The sequence below is a fragment of the Acromyrmex echinatior genome, chromosome 4, assembly GCF_024713525.1.
Source record: "Acromyrmex echinatior isolate Ae372 chromosome 4, ASM2471352v2, whole genome shotgun sequence".
NCBI lineage: Eukaryota > Metazoa > Arthropoda > Insecta > Hymenoptera > Formicidae > Acromyrmex > Acromyrmex echinatior.
In genome coordinates, this window is record NC_141855.1 from 11331108 (window position 1) to 11349397 (window position 18290).

The following is an 18290-nucleotide window of genomic DNA, read 5'->3' on the forward strand; positions in this document are numbered from 1 at the left end:
TTCACAATAGTTAACAAGATATTAATTACTAAAAATTGCCAAATATTGGTCTTGAATAATTTTTTATTCAAATACCATCAACTTTACAAAAAAATTTATTTTCATTTATTTTCTTCTCATAGAACTCTAAAAATTTTTTCAAAATTTTTTATCAATTTTTTAGTATTGCATTTTCTCATTTTTACTAACATGAGAAAATACAGTATTAAAAAATTCTGAAAAAATTTTGAAAAAATTCTCAGAATTCTATGAAAAGAAAATAAATGATTTTTGTCTGTTGCAGTTTTTCTATAAAGTTAATAGTATTTGAGTAAAAAATTATTTAAGATCAATATTTGGCAATTTTTAGTAATTAATATTTTGTTAACTATTACGAAAATTGCAAAATAGTAAAAAAACTTTTCGACTCAGTTTAGTCCGCTCTATCTACACAAAAGCGATTGGCAAAAACGGAACACACACACACACACACACACACACACACACACACACACACACATATGTTCATATCTAATGAGTTTCACGAGTTTCTCTCGAAATGTTCATTCTTAGCACTTGACCTATACGAATAACATCTTTATTTATTCTTTTTTTCAATGAAGGCTTTTCAGTTTTAAACATTCACACCTCTTTTGCGCGTTATCCCAATTCCAACCGCCATCTCCGTATTCCGTGATGCGGCAGAGATTAGTAACGCGGCGTTGCATGCAAGATCGTAAAGTAAACGCGATAAAACGTTAGCCTTCGTCGTCGACCCTGAGTGAAATTTAATGCCTTCATTCAATCCCTGACCCGTTTTCCTCTTCGTCATCGCTAAAAAGTCATTTAGCAACTATCAAATCTCGATGATCCTCTTCGCGATTTTTATTTTCCCCACAATCTTCTTTTTTCTCATCCTTTAAACCGTTATCCCATTTTCGAAACCATAACCCTGGCCAGAATCCAACAGGACGAAATCCTGTCCTAGGCGATATCGATGTTCCTGGCAATTTGTCCACCTATATCGGCTGTGTCACACATATTTTATCGTGTGCGGCTCCGCAAAACTTAATTCGCCGATACGCGAAAATCGAAGCAGACCTTGAGATCCCAAATCCTTTGAATCTTCCTCCATACTTTAATATCATTGCAGAAAAAAATCAAGAAAAAGTTGAGAATAATATCCATGTAGTTTGATCAAAATGAATTATTTCCATAAAAATGTTATAATTTAAAAAACATAATTTTGCGAGAAAATATTGAAGATTCTATCACAGCTTCATATTTCTGTGAAAATCCTATATGCGCTCTTTTATTTAACCTTTCATGATACTTAGAAACTTCCACCAATATTAACACCTCGACTTTCATATCACAAAACATTGCATAAGTAAGTTAATCGCAAGAGTATAAATAATTCCTTTTGGTGATTGTAATTATGCAAAATACTTGGATACAACTTTGTAAGTAACGGCAAGACCTCGCAGATTGTCGTAAAAAAACGCTTTACTAAACGCGTGACTTATTTTTGTAACGTAGCAGAAAATACAATTCAATCTTGCTGCATTAATCTCGCGATAGAATTAGAATCGTAGTTAAAATCAAATTGCAAAGTAGATAATGAAAAGAGAAAAAGAAAAATACAAAAAAAGAAGATAAAGCTGTGACAGTTTGACTAAATGACCTCGACGTTATATCTGTTATTCGTGAGGACATCCATTTTAAATCGGAACAACTAATTGTCGACTGGCTGTCCTAAAAAGAATCTTGAGAAATGGGAATTCAGAAATGCGTTTGATTTCTCGTCCATAACAGACATCAATGTAAACACATTGATTTCGGTGGCAAGATTGGACGTCATAGATAGAAGCTCGTAAAATAGATAGTGATCCTTATTCAATTAATCTATTTTAAAAAATAAACAAATAAATAATATCTTTGTCAAAGATAAAAGGATAAAAATGTTAACTAATTAAATAGATAAAAATCATATTAGCATAAATAATAGCAAGAGACCAGACGTGCATCAGTTCGTTTGCGTAATTTTAACATAATCAAGATAACTTCAAGAAAGAATACATATTTCCGACTCACGTATTAATATTATGCAAAGAAGAATCTAAAGAAGACACTATACACTATCTGAATATACAAAATATTCAGAAAACGTGTTCTGTTTTCTCGTACTTGGCAATTTTCTGAGTGAATGCATAATCGATAATGTCTTAGTTAAAGTTTGATAAAAGACTTAAATGCAGAATTAACTACATGTTACATTCAAATTGTATTAATATTTAAGGTTAAAACTTTATTGATTTTGGCAAATTAGGCGTCTCATTTAAATTCGGCCTTGACGGAAAATTAATTGGAAGTCCGATTATCCAAGTATATTATTCTGGAAATTAAAATACTGTGCTAATCTCAGTCAAAAGTGAAAGGAGAAAAACAGCGAAAATAAAAAATTTAAAGGAAAATGTGCGGCACACTGTATATATATATAGATGTAAACGTCCGATTTTCTCGTGATGGACGTACGTCAAAGTTACGTATGTACGCATGTGCGTATGTTGCGTAACAAACCACGCAGTGTTAACACGAAACGCTTGCCAATTAGCATTGATAAGGGTTTACATATAATACCAAATGATTATATGGCATTAAGAGCGAGAAGGATGCGATGATTGTTAGCCGATCTAAATCTTGTTTACTAGAGAACATACCGATGCTGTTTATTCCGTTGACAACACTTAAAATTAATCGAAACTCAGAAGCACAAGAAAATCATAATTTGCGAGACTACTTTTAAATGTCAAGCCATGTTTAAGTAGAGCTTAAAAGTTGTAGATACTCCAGTTCCTCGCTCCAATATTTTCTATGAGGCTAAAAACTAATATCTATCGTAAGTGCGATCATACAAAAAGTCATAAAAACTAATAGGATTATTTCTCATTACGTTGGAAGAAGGATTAAATTCTTAAGTACTATACTGCAGAATCTCTGTCTCTTTCCCTTTTTCTCTGTTTCTCCCTCTCTTTCTCTCTACGCATCTCAATTATTATATCGAATATCAAAGGCCACGCACGTGGAAAAAAGTAATCTCATTTATTTTAACAGCCCGACTATTAATGATAGATACATCGTGTGGTAACTTTTGGTATAATACTGCCTAAATTTCATGAAAATTTCATGAGTGGAATACCAGTGCTCTTAAGGGCGAAAATGAAATTCAACCGCGTGACGCCGTACACCCGTACAAATACCCGTATTAATAACGATGCACACGTCGATAGTTAAATTTCCCGAAACGCATTAGGAACAGGTGTTCGATTAATGGTTCCGCGCTCGTTAGCTTCCGCAAAACACGCGCGGGAGAGCGAAGCGTGGCGCGGCGCGGCTAAGAGCGAAGCGGGTCGATCGATCGAGCCGCGGCATCATCGAATATCGACGCACATCGGCGGGTGCTTGCGAAATTTCAAGCCAAAAATCTCGCGAGCGGTAGGGAATTGCTGCCTGCCTGCTTGCCTATCTGCTTGCCTGCCTGCCTGCCTGCCTGCCTGCCTGCCTGCCTGCCTGCCTGCCTGCTCGTCTACCCGTCTGGCCTGCCTGCCTGCCTGCCTGCCTGCCTGCGTCCGGGATACTCTCTCTCCACCGGCTACTATCGATCTTTCCCGGAGCACGGCGAGAGAGCGCGCGAGAGAGAAGACGTCTCCTCTCGGTATCCCTGCCGCACGTGCGCACACACGTATACATATATATATATATATAAAGATGTATAGACATGTACACAGACTCACACATGCAACTTTGTCCACATCAGTTGGAAGATAAGTATCCGTGAGCTCTGTGCACACGCGCATATCGCGGCTACCTTACTCACGAAGATGAGATAAACGTCTGTGAGCTTCGCTGCGTATATAGATGTACTGATACCTATTTGAGTAGTATTCATGATCGTAAGGATAAGAATTAGTTGGACTCACGTGTATTAAGAAGAGATATTCAAGTATACAGACGTATACAGACGTATACATACTCGGACCACGTCCGAAGCGGAGATAGTAATACCCCAAGACGGTCGCGGACGGTAGCGCGCGTACGAGACACGCGCGGAGCGGAGCGGAGCGGAACGGAGCGGAGAAGCCGTGGGAGGCTCGGACGCGTAACCAGCCGAGCTCTACTACTCCGCGCCACTCTCCTCGAACACCCGCGTCCGCCTGACCCAAGGGGGAGACTTCAGTAAGCTCGGAGCTTTCAACCGGTCCGTAGCTGTCTGCTATCGACGTCGTTGTCGACCGTCGCGTCGCGACGTGTCCCGGTGCGAGACGTATTTGCGATACACGATAGCGCTGCTGGTGATCGTAGTGCAACGATCATTCCGGACCTGGGACGATCCTCCATTCGGACTATCATTAGGGAAATCCTTCGAAATACGAATCTCCGAAACTGTAAAAACGGAAACAAGAGGTGTCCCGAGCAAGTGGAAGCTGCGAAGCGAGTGCCAGCGAGCTGATCTGAAATGATTATGATATCGAGAGAACAAAGTGATGCACCTTCGAGAAATGGTGCTTTGAAAACGAATAATAATCTATCCGATGATTTGAAGATTTTTCAAAGACTAGTTTATTACTAAACGGTTGCTGGTCTCAACATCTCGCGACGGCATTGACTCTATTACGAGACGATTCTGTCGGCAAAGAAAGGATGAGGATGAGAAAGAGGAGCTCGCGAGGACGCACCGGTCGATGCGGTTTTGAGGGTTTTGAGGGTTTCGAGTTCGCGGTCGCGTGTCAACGGGCTGCGCGTTGATCCTGCCCCGCGCGAGATCAGAGCGAACCTCGGTAAATAACTTGCGGGGAAGGTGTGAGGAGGAAGGGAACAACTTTTCTATTTGAGGCCGACGACGCGACGTGGAGACGGCGATCGAAGCCGCGTGCGGAGGAGGTGATGATCTCGCTTCCGGAAGCGGCTCAAGATCCTCCCATTTAGAGCTCATGTCGATCGCGCGTGATCCTGTCGCTAAATTGTTCCTCCTAAATTGATGTGAGAAAGAAATGAAAGATCAATTAGTACAGGAAATAACGCGATAAAGATGTGTGATTAAAAAAAAAAACCAAGGTTGAGTTCAACTTTGGGAGAGGCGAAGCTTTCCGTGCTTGATCCGTCTTGCAACGGATAAGACACGCTACAAGTGATGCAGTCTCGTAGATGATACAGAGACTGGGAAACACGCTGTGACGGATATATCGAACGGCGACGAACTTGAACGTGAAAAAAAAAAAAAGTTATGCGAGTTACATCGAGATGCGTCTGCGTGATCGCGCGACAATGGTCGGCGCTTTTTGAGCAATCGGTTCCGTCCAGTCGATCGCAATTGAACATTTTCGGAAGTACATCGTGTACGACATATGCCGGGACGAGAACGAAACGCAGTAGATCGAATGTATCCTTGACATGCTTGAATTAAAGAAAGGATATTGACGCGACGAAATGAAGGAGGGCATGTTTACTGAGAGGGAATCGCGGGTGGAATAAAAATAAAAATGCAACTTTTGTATATACTTATTCGTACGTTTCCATAACGCCCACGTTCAAGAAAAAATGATGACAAAACGTCGAGGAACGTTGTGATTTGTTTGAAATGATGTGTGTTCGACGTGGTGACTGTCGACGAAGGACTCGATTGTACGTAAAGGCGAGCGTTCACGTGCGGAAAGAAATCGCGAATGACATTTTGCAGGAGTGATGGCTATTTCGGGCCGGACACGCGGGTGTGCTGCATTTATAAGACATTCCTCGCGAATGGTTTACTGCAGGTGAGCAATGCAGATGGCTATGTTTATGCTGGCATATCTATTCAGGTTTTGTAAGCAAATAAATGACCAAACTTAAGGAAAACTTCTTTAATCGCGAATTCCTAAACGTGTAAATTCCTTGAGCAAGTAATTAAGACGTTCCTTTCTAATTAGACAATCAATACGCAAATTCTATGACTATTTAATATAAATACGAATACATTTACACTTTTTCAAAAATTAAATTAAATCTCTAAAAATTAAAAATTGATGTTAAATCGATAACTCTTTTAAAGACTTGTGCTTTAGATTCGAGTAATTAAAATAAATATAAAAATTAAAAATAAACATGAAAAAGAATTTAAAAAATGGACTTGTAGTCTTGTCTTGACAGTAAATATTTTTATTATTATTTTTTATTATTATTATATTTTTATTATTATTTGCGAGAACATCATTATACTCCAATAATTTTCAAGATATTAGTTATTAGTTATTAAAGTTATTAAATTATCTTGAATTAAACTTTGGTAACGCAAATAAACGATATATATATAAAATGCAACATATTTTATATTAAATTTTATTTAATTTTATAAATATAATTTTATAACCGTACAGATAAAGAAAACATATTCTTATTTTTCAAATTAAAAATAAAAATATAATAAGCTTATAGAATGTGTTCAAGTACTTTAAACATAATGATTTATTTACCAAAAGATGTAATATAATGCGATGGTATCTCGTAATAAAAATAATTGCGATGCTATATTCAGAATAGAAAATTCACAAAAATACTCATTGAATTCGCATCTACTCGTACCGTCGTGATATTCTAATTATCCGTAGTCTCGATTCCAATTTAACGGATAAAATGTCAGAGTTGTATGAGCTAGAGACGCGGCGCGGGGAGGATAATCATCGACAGGAAACATATTAACAAGGGACTTAATACGAAGCGGTTATTCTCATTGAGAATTGTAGACGACGGCGGCTGGACGGTTTTCTTCATGAATATTGAATTGCGTAATTTCATAATTCAGTGATTAGACATGAATTTCCCCAGTGGGTCGTTGCCTTCGATCCTTCGTAGGGGACGAAGGAGAACAAAAGAGGACGAAAACGCGCAAGAGAAACGACTAACTGAAAAGAAAAGAAAGACCTTGCCATATAACAGTTACACAACCCATAAAATATAAAATTCATTCGTCTTCGATCCTTAACATTCATAGATAACATTTCATACATTTAAATAAGATTGTAAAATGTTAAAGTATATTTAAGTCACGAGATCTTGACAGATTATTCCAAAAGTAATAACTTCATGAATTACGTCATGAATTATATTATTAATTGAAGCGATTAAAATAGAAAATTGAATATTTTACATATTGCCATACACATACATATTTAAAAATCAGTTCAAATTATCAAAGGTATTCGTCTAAATAAAGTAATTTCATTGCTACAACAATAATAATTTCATATCTTTATTGACACATTCAGTGTAATGAGAATTGTTTGTTTAATTTATTTAAATTAATTTAACTAATGTTCCTTTAATAAATTGTGTTTGTAAACTAACAAATTATAAAAAGAAAGCAAAAACGATATTTCAATATTATCAATAGTAATATAGAATAGAGCATAAGAACAATGTAAAAAAAAAATTATTAGAGCAGAGTATTATGAAGAAACTTCAAATCTTTTCAGATTCATATTTCTGAGACTCGCGAAGATGTACGGGAAACGAAGGAGCGACGAGATGTGAAGCTTCCTCTTATTCGCATGATTTTCGTCGCATAAGTGAACGTTCCTATTGCGCTCGATGCACGTTACATTAAGCTCAAGGTGATATGGAAGCAGAAGACGAAGTGGATGATGAGTTGTCGGAGGCCGTCGACACGGAAGTAATTAAACAATTTGCATTAATGCTTTTGTCGTTATAACAGAATGGCTGCAATTTAAACAAATTAAAGACACTTTGTGACTAGAGAACCTGGATATTAACGACTTAAAAATTGTCGAAAAGTTACATATAACAAAAATATAAGACTATACGAATTCTTGAATATCGGTTTTAATACTTTAGAACAAAATAATTATCTAAAACTTTTATCTAATGTTGTTACTTATTCATAATTCTCTTTTATAAAAAATAAAAATTAAAAAGTAAAAAATTATGTTCTATTATATAAATTTTTACTGTAAAGATTCATACATACTTTTCAAAAATACAAAATGTTTTGTAAAAGTTTAGCACGTAAAAATATTGTAGTAATAACACATCCAAATAAAAAAAAATAATGTTTACCAATTGACAAAACGTATGTATTTTAAAAACTGTTCTTTCATAAAAACGTATTATTAAAATCCAGGTCTCCCAGTCAATTAAAAGTCAATCATTATTCAGTTTAGTTTATTTAGTTTAGAATTTTCAATTTACTAGAGTTTCAGTTTACTATACTTCTCTTTTCAATTTCACAAAATAACATCATAGAATCAGAATAGCGAGATAAAAAATAAATTGTGGCAAATAAACAGATAGCTTCGATTTCCGATACCTTTGGTAGGCGAATCATAACAACAACCTCGAAAACTTCGAGACGATGAAGATCTCTACAAAACCGGTGTCCGAGAGGACACCGGAGAAGGATGACTGTCCTTTAGTGCGCTCATCCAATCTCGAGCAATCGGACATTGTCGGCTCCACTAACGACAGTCCCAAAAAGTTGAAAACGTCCGTGCGATCAGAATCAAAAGTACCCCTAAGTACAAGCACAAAGACTGATGTAAAGGAGATTGAGATCGCCAGACTGTATAGAAGCAAGAGAATCAGCTGCCAAGACACTATACACGAGTACGATGAGGACGACAACCTCACTATGGACAGAGTTGGAAGGTAATTGACTCATATCAATTTCGTGTTACTCAATGACAGCATAATGTCGAACTAATTATTTTTAAATTTTTTTGAAGAATTTTAACGAAATGTTAGCGATGTCATACAACAACATATTACATTTTACACAAATTATTTTTATTTTATTTTTTCATAACGTTTAGATATTATTATTATTATTGTTAACCATTATAGAAAATAATAAATCAAAATTTATAAAAACTGTGAAAAATTTGTGTGTGCACAATTGTTAAATTTTTATGACAAAGATATCTGGAGACGCATCCTGCTATGGTCGAAACGTGGCTGCGGGAAAAAGCGAGTCTCCAGCTTCGACAGAGATTGCAGAACACGTGTATGCTGCAAACGATAACACCGAACGTATCGAGCGCGCCCAGTGTGCAGCAGCAGGAAGAGAACCTTCTCAATCGGAACAAACGTAACAGCGTCACATCCGATCTCTTTCAGACTTGGCTGGCCTCGAGTTCACCCGCAAAGCGCAGCAGGAGTCCCAACAGGTAAAAAAAAAAACAATAGATTAACAACAAAATAACTTTATCTCATATCTTTGTTTTATATAATCAAATCGCTCCAAGTCACATTAAATAACACATGACAAATAAAACATGATAAACTAAATAATATATAAATATCATATATAACTCATTTTATATTTTGATAAAATAATAAATATTTAAAAAATCTTTTTGAATTTAACTGAAACTCGCTTAGGTAGCGCAAGTATTAAATCTTCCAGGCCTTACAGCACGCTAATGCTGGATCGCCGCGAGGAGCTCGGTAGACTGGACGAGAGCGATCTGTTTATGGAGCTGATAAGGGACGTGGCAAACGAATTGGACATTAATGTCCTCTGCCACAAGATCCTGGTAAACGTCGGCCTACTCACTTATGCCGATCGTGGCAGCCTGTTCCTGGCAAAAGGACCTTTGGAGGATCGGTACCTGGTAGCGAAACTATTTGACGTCACTCAGGAAACCGAGCTCGAGGAAGCCATCCAACGGGCTAAGAATGAGGAACTCAAAATACCGTTCGGAGTCGGCATCGCCGGTTACGTAGCGCAAACCAAGGAGATTATCAACATCAAAGACGCTTACAAGGTTTCAGTTCACGTTTTTTTTTTCTTAGAATGTTTCGATACATTTCTTTGAATTTTCTGTTTAACCTCATGGCGTTGTAATTATTACGACGCCGTATGCTCGATAAAGAAAAAAATGTGTAATTAACCTTCTGAGTAATTGTATAAGAGCTAATTATAATCGATGACCAGTTTTGTATCTTTGTCGACAAGATTAAAATAGATATTTCACGCTCATCAGGATCCGAGATTCAACAGCGCCATTGATATGCGAACCGGATACAAAACGACGTTGATTCTGTCGATGCCAATTTGCAATTACGAGGGCGATGTCATCGGGGTTGCTCAGATCATCAATAAGACGAACGGCAGCAACGAATTTACAGACAGAGACGTCGAAGTGTTTCAAAGGTGGGAAAATTGTAAAACATATGTTCCAAAAATTGATAGCTTCGCATAACTGTGTATAATAATCAGGTACTGGACGCTTAGATAAACGTTGGAACATAGTTACATTAACTGATTACATAATGGCGCAAGGCCAGTTACAAGACTATGTAATTGCCATGTATGCGCAATTATAATCGGCACCGCGGGCGATCGATACGTTTATTAATACGATCGCACGTCTAATTTTACGACGGCATCGATTATCGCAGATACCTCACATTCTGTGGCATCGGCATACAGAACGCGCAATTGTTCGAGTTGTCCGTGCAGGAATACCGGCGCAATCAGATACTCCTCAATCTGGCGCGGAACATATTCGAGGAACAGAACAATCTCGAGTGTCTCGTCACAAAGATCATGACCGAGGCGAAGGAGTTGCTCAAGTGCGAGAGATGCGCCGTTTACCTGCTGGATTTGGACTGCGGCGAGGCAGTAAGTACTTTCTCTCCACGAACTCAATTTTTCATATACGATATATTACCTACAATAATATTGTATCGGATTGTATAATAAAGTCGCAGAAAATGTAGAGCAATTTTTTTAAACTCTAAAAGTCACAAAACAAATTAGTGTTTTAATTTTAAATATCCCAGTGTTTAATTTTAAATGCTCTACATGGCAATTAAAAACACAATAAAAAATGCAAAGATCTATTTTAGGGACATCTCGAGAAAATCGTCGAGCGGCCCGGGAAGTCGGTGCAAGAAAGCAGAAAGCCGTTGTCGAGAAGAGAGGTGAGTGGCACCGCCACGTGTTACTCGAATTTGTAAGTCTGATGATCTTTTTCTCTTTCCTGGCGGCTCAGAGCAATAACATCGACATGGAGGACATTATTCAACAGCATGTGAGTAATTTCGACTTTATAAATCAAATATATATCTACGTAAATAAACAAGAAGACGAAATTTTTCAGCCCTTCCGACGAAGCAAACGTATATTCCTTCGTCGCTTAACTTCTGTGACGTTAATCAACACCTTTAAATCCTTTTAATAGTTTAAGATTTTATTTGCTTAGGCTCCATCCAAACTATCGAGCCGCGAGCCTGCGTCTACATTCAAAGATCCTATAGATGCTTTAAATTCATCATATTGTCCTTGTTTAACATTAATGTTAAACAAGATGATGAATCCAAAACATCGAAGGCATCCAAGCGACGTTTCCGAACGCAGCCATTATCGAAATGAATGTAGATTCACATCATGTGAATGCACAGGCTCGATGTTCGGTTATACTCTGGATGCATCTAAGGGAGATATCACAGATCTTTTTTATTCTTCAAAGTTTTCATAATCTATTGTTTTCAGGCATCGGCCGAAGGTAGTAAATTTACCATGGTATTCGAGATGGAGAATGAAACACAAGAAGCTCGGGTGTATCGACCAAGTAACAACAATCTATCGAGTTCCCTGGGACAGATAGCAAGATACGTTGCCGTGACGGGTCAAATTCTCAACATTGGCGACGTCGCCACGTGGTTGAAGAAAGACGTAATGGAGAGTGGAAAGGAACCTATCAGAAGTATTCTGTGTATGCCGATCGTCAACGGACAAAGAATTGTCATCGGAGTTGCTCAATTGATCAACAAGGTTTGAATTGATAAAATTTCATTTTTAATTTTTAAGTACAATAATAATCCGTAATAATCCACAATAATCTTGAATAATCTATTAATCTGTTATTGATAGTTTGTATTTGCATTTAGATATATGTATTTTGCATTTAATCCTTAATAATCCGTTAATGATAATCTGCATGTGCTGCATTAAATATCACACAATTTTTATGTTATTGACTTTTTAAACTGTACGTTGCTTGAGAACAGATCGCTGGGTGTCAAGCAATGATATTGTATCATGATAAAATTCATCGATAAAAAAATAGATGTTATTTCTGATATTATACAATAATAAGAGACGTTCCCTTGTTAACAACCACTAGATAAAATTATTAATAGCGACTATTTATTAATTCTTCATTATTCGTGTGAGGAGATATACCTATACTTTAGCCTTAATAAATTCGCTAAATAAATTCGCTAAATGTATGAATGCTATTTAGACTAACAATTTGTTAAACATATTATTTAACAAATTGTTTAAAAAAATTTTGCATTTATCTAAAGGATGTAGAATATTTTATATTTTATTTAATTATAAATCATCAAAGAGAACAATGAAAAGTGAAGTATGATATTGGAATATCAGAATCACCCCACGCGAATAATTACGTTAAAAAAAATTATGCGAGTAATGTAGGATTAGTAATGAACAAAATTCTTTGCAGGACAACGGCACATCTTTTACCGACTCGGACGTGTCAATATTCGAGGCATTTGCTATTTTCTGCGGTCTCGGTATTCATAATACGCAGATGTACGAATCCGCGTGCAAGCTAATGGCGAAGCAGAAGGTGGCTCTCGAGTGTCTGAGTTATCATGCGACCGCCAACAACGAAGACGCTCTACGCCTCGTCTCTGATCCTATACCGTCCGCGGAAACGTACAACCTCTACAGTTTTACATTCATCGACTTTGATCTCACCGACGAAGACACGTGCCGTGCTACCATCAGAATGTTCAAGCAATGTGATCTTATACAGAAATTCCACATACCGTACGACATTCTGTGTAGGTGGATCCTGAGTGTGAAGAAGAATTATAGGTGGATATCCTTTCATTATTTATTTTGTTCCATGCTATTTCTTCACGAAACTTCTAAACACGCAATCTTAACAAATTAAACAAAATTACAATTGGGAATTATTCTTGACAGGCCAGTAAAGTATCATAATTGGCGGCACGCGTTGAATGTCGCGCAAACGATGTTTGCGATGTTGAAGACCGGCAAAATGGAGCAATTTATGACCGATCTGGAAATTCTTGGACTCCTAGTGGCTTGTCTCTGTCACGATCTGGATCATCGTGGCACCAACAATGCGTTTCAGATGAAAACTGAATCTCCACTGGCAATCCTCTACTCAACCAGCACAATGGAACATCATCACTTCGATCAGTGCGTCATGATCCTGAATTCTGATAGCAACAACATCTTCCAGAGTTTATCGATGGAGGACTACAGACGCGTGATGAAGGTCGTGGAGAGTGCTATTCTGTCAACCGACCTAGCGATGTATTTTAAAAAGAGGAATCGTTTCATGGAAGTGATCGACGAGGGCGAGTTTGATTGGCAGAGCGAGGAGAAGAAAGAATGTAATTGCTTGATAATAATCTTTATTCAACAGTCAAATGTTACAAATAATTAATTAATTTTGTCTGTTTTTTTTTGCAGTGCTATGTGGCATGATGATGACAGCATGTGACGTGAGCGCGATAGCAAAGCCTTGGGATGTGCAGCATCGCGTAGCAAAGCTGGTAGCTGATGAATTCTTCGACCAAGGCGATCTAGAGCGCCTTCAGCTTAATCAGCAGCCGGTGGCGATGATGGATCGCGAGAGGAGGGATGAATTACCACAAATGCAGGTCGGCTTCATTGATGTGATCTGCCTGCCACTCTACAAAGTCTTATCGGAAACGTTTCCATGGATACTGCCGCTCTACGAAGGCACCACGGAGAATCGAAAGCACTGGCAGGATTTGGCAGAAAAAGTCGAGATGGGACTGACATGGATCGATCGCGACACGATCGAGGAACCAGTGGAAGAATTTATTTCTTACGAGCCTAAGGACATTGAGTTCACGGTCACGACTTTAAACTGCGCTCATGCTGACAAGAAGGAACAAATGCCGGACAGATCGTCGCTCGGCAGGTTCGCCTCATTGAGAAAGGGTGGACGTACGTTGAGCAAAGGCGTCCGACATCGCATCAGCAGATCTCTTTACGCGAGAAGCAGCTCGGAGGATGCCGGTAAGTCGAAGGCGTTACTCCCGGAAAGAAAAAATCGGAACAAACTGTGCCTGCTCATTTGACGGCTAACTTCAACGACGCTCGAAAGCATCCCTGAATGATGGGTCAACAGATAACGATACTTGGAAATAAATATTTAAATACACATCGCAATTTCCAGAGAGGTCGCGAAAGATAAAACCTTTAATGTTGATACTGCCTGGAAGCTGAAGTTTGACAGATGTGTAGACGCGAGCTATCATTGAAAGAGAGCTTTAGGCCCAATGAACCAAGAAATCGCTCTTAGAGGAACAATATTGTCTGCTTCCATAACTAAGTCAGACTATTCTCGAAGAGTAGAATGATGTCGAATAAATTTGAAGCTCTTTTGAGGCTGTTTTTAGTTGCAGCGAAATACATACAGGAAATGAATCCTTTGAGAGAACTCTTAAAAGAAAAAATATTGATATTTGTAGAAATAATCACTTCTCCTTCTTTCTCTTATGTTAGGCCTCTGGCCTGTGTTACACCTCTCATATGCTTGTATGCGTACGCTGATTATTCAATTGCTACAAGCATATGGGACCTACAGTTTTAATGCCAGTTCCGAATGGCGGGTTTTTCGAGAGGTTTCTGTGGGCAAGATACTGTCAGGAGTTGCCGGCCTTTTCCGAGACGAGACACGAGTAAATTATTTTGGTTCCAGGATCGAACTCGGGACCTTTGGCATGATAGACCAGTGCGCTGTCTATCATGTTACGCTCGCGCTAATTAAATCTCTATATATGATCATTTAATTAAGAATATTTGATCAGATATAAGATCGATCAAAAGAAATAAAAGATAAGAAGACAGAAAAAAATTTGCAATGAGAAGAAATAACAATAAATTTAGTAATTTGTAAAAAGTAAATATTCTTCTGAAAAAAAAACAAGTTTAATTAGATCTGAAAAAACTGACAATATAGACAAAAAAATTATATTCAAGTCAAAGAATAACTTTCAACAAAAAGTAAAATAGATCGAAATGTGATAATTGATCATGTTTCAACAAAAAACTGATTTAATTTTTTTAATCGAAAAATTATGACAGAGATAGAGTATCATGTTCATTATGATATTCTATCATTGTTTATTTTACAATTTAAATAAAATAAAGAGAAATAAAAATCTCAATATTATTTATAACCGAATTAGGCACAAATTCGAATTAATGTATTCAAAGTTTCGACGTCAGACGTGTAAAACTTAGTATGAAAATTATAGAACCAAATAAATGCATATTTACATAACTTCCAGAAAACATTCTTGTAAAGGAAAATACGCTCAAAAAGAATACTCTATTAATTTCGAGTTTTTTCCACTATCTCAATTGCCAGAGTAGAAAACGATGAATCAAAATATCGAAATAATTAACGAAATGGCGAATCTTCATAGGGCAAAGATTACATAGCCCAAGAAAAGAAAGAGGAAAAGTATCAAAGGGAAGTGATCTCGTATACATCACACGTCAGATTCCGAGAAGACTGTTGCCCGTAGATTTTAAGGCGATAATACGTAGACAACGGTATTACGTAAAACACGTATGCTTAGTCGATGGCTAGGTAGCTAGTGAACTTGACGGTCGGTCGTTGCACCTCACAACGACATTGCTCATAATCGTAATCCCGTAGAACACGAGGAAGCGTATGTGTGAATGTGTCGGCGTCGTCGGATGATGATGATAATGATGATGTGGATGATAATTATAATGATGATGATGATGATGATGATGATAATGATGATGATGATGATGATGATGATGATGATGATAATGATGATGATGATGATGATGATGATGATGATGATGATGATGATGACGATGATGATGATGATGACGATGATGATGATGATGATGATGATGAGGATGAGGATGGTGATGATGATGATGAATTCAATTTTGACAATCTTTTTGTATCACATCTTGACATTCTAGGCTATACAGTTCGGCGTACGAAGGAATCGGTGATGATGACGCTTATGAATTGAAAATGTGCGAATCGAACTCACGGACACGCTGCTCCACGATATGGCAGTTTAAGTTAAAAACAAGCGCAGTTTAAATAATTGTTTTATCATCTTAAATCTTTCTTCAGAGCGATCTCCGCGATAACAGAGAGAGAGAGAGAGAGAGAGAGAGAGAGAGAGAGAGAGAGAGAGAGAGAGAGTGAGTGAGTGAGTGAGTGAGTGAGTGAGTGAGTGAGTGAGTGAGAGAGAGAGAGAGAGAGAGATGCGCAACAGACATGATTAAAAAGAAATTATTTTACTTTAAAAAAAATCGAATTATTAATTTTAATTAAATCCTTAAAGTTTTTAGTCAAATAAATAAGTTTAAAATGTTTCATAAATTTTATGGATAAAAAAGATATTTAAGCAGATATATTTGAAAAATATTTTTAATCGTGTAAGAAATTAATTTGTATAAAATTTTGAATTTCATGAGAATCATGAGATAAAAGAATCTCATAAGCAAGTAAATTTAATGAGTTTCAAATTGTGTACATAAAGAACTTCAACAAGTTTAAATTTTATAAGTGAAAAATTTTTAAACAGAGCGCATTTCCAATTTCATACGTGAATAAATAAAAATTATGTATTTCCTACAAGATTTTTCTTTTAATTTGAGACTGACTTGAGGAGTCGCGTAAGTCCGGAAGTATTTATCCTTCAATCTCATTACGTATGTATGTAAGATCTTTACGTATATGTAAAGATCGTAGGCACATAGCGAGCGGTGATACATTTATGTTAAATCAATGTCTCACAAACGGAGGCAATGATAGGATTAAATCGTGCATGCAACATACGTAATCTGTGACGCATGATCGTGAGTCCACCAATTATTTCCGCAGTTCGAGTTTTGTCAAACTATTGACTCTTCGGCAAGTACATAAATTAGTTATAAAAATACATAAATTAGTACATAAATTATGTTACTCGCAAAATTCATTTATATTTCCGTATAAATTCCATCATTATCCGTATGTATTCAGATCAAATGATTTCAAACTGTGAGCAATCAAAGTAATTTAACACTTCTCTTTTTTTTTAATTTTAATTGACGTCAGTCGAATTGCGGTCAGATATTGTGGAACTCAGTTAAATCAGAGTGCCCTCATTAGTTTTCATAAAATTCCCCAAGCGTGTTATGTTTTCCGAGTATGAGTCTGAGAGTTGAACACGCGAGTGAGACTGGTTTCTAGTCTTTTGATATAGCTGCGAATCAATATGCCTATCAGAAATTGTTGCACATGGTTAAATAAAATCTGGATGTGCTCAAACAGTTGCGCAGACGTGTCGAATTATTTGAAATACCCTAAAAATGTGACCGATTGTTTTATTTAGATGTCATCTTAGAATTATTCGAAGTATAAAAAAATCATTACATAATCCTATCTAATCCTCTCCTTTTGGCGGTTCAAATTGTTCTCATAAATAAACAAAAATAAACCGTTTTAATTTAATCTAATTAATATAAATCAGAAAACATATAAATAATAAAAATATATTAAATATATTAAATATGTTAAATATATATTTTAATAATAACATAAATATATTTATATTCTAATATAAATCAGAAAATTTTTACTTACAACAATTCCTGAACATTTCAAAAATATTTGTCAATTATGATCATGAATCATGATTCAAATGCTTAAGTGTAAATAATTTTTATAGTTAATAAAAAAAAAATTTTATAAACACAATTCGAAGAAACTAAAAAAAAATTTAAACACATTAAAAAATATATTAATTCCTTTTAATGCTTTTTTGTAAATTAAGCTTTTTAAAAGCTTCGACCTTTGTTTTATTACATATCAAAATAACTTAAAAATCATAAAGTTGGAACTTTTTCAAGTTTGAATAGAAATCGAATATCAATAAAATTGATAACATTGCAAGAATGTCAGATCTGTCATTTGAGATACAGTAATGATTCATATAAGTTGAGATATTTGATTTAAATTTTAAATATATATTATATTTTTTAATACGTAAAGATTTTTTTGTTTAGTTTTAAAATCATGACAATGCATGCACATACCTAATGACGATCGCACTGCATCTTCGCCGCAATTACATCCTTGGTGAGAAAGTAAGTTGAAGTTGAAACTCTTGAAGTTGAAACTCTGAACCCTCTAATTCTTCAGGCGTATGGAAACAGGTCTCGATGCTGAAATTAC

General features: G+C 36.3%; 1 protein-coding gene across 5 annotated transcripts; it reads left to right on the forward strand.

Moving 5' to 3' along the window:
- The first annotated feature begins 3825 nt into the window (after window positions 1-3825).
- On the forward strand, window positions 3826-17386 carry Pde6 (phosphodiesterase 6). Of its 5 annotated transcripts, none has more exons than XM_087405575.1 (13): window positions 3826-5792; window positions 7488-7684; window positions 8319-8676; window positions 8946-9194; window positions 9434-9794; window positions 10014-10183; window positions 10432-10654; window positions 10882-10956; window positions 11028-11066; window positions 11528-11809; window positions 12507-12883; window positions 12995-13431; window positions 13511-17386. In XM_087405575.1, exons 3-13 carry the CDS (start codon window positions 8384-8386, stop codon window positions 14146-14148), a joined length of 3144 nt encoding a protein of 1047 aa, XP_087261701.1. In that variant the 5' UTR covers window positions 3826-5792; window positions 7488-7684; window positions 8319-8383; the 3' UTR covers window positions 14149-17386. The 5 variants fall into 5 exon arrangements, with proteins under 5 accessions (XP_087261701.1, XP_011055165.1, XP_087261700.1 ...); XM_011056863.2 differs by having other exon boundaries at window positions 3827-5792; window positions 8348-8676; XM_087405574.1 differs by having other exon boundaries at window positions 3828-5792; window positions 8348-8676; window positions 9443-9794.
- Window positions 17387-18290: the final 904 nt, after the last annotated feature.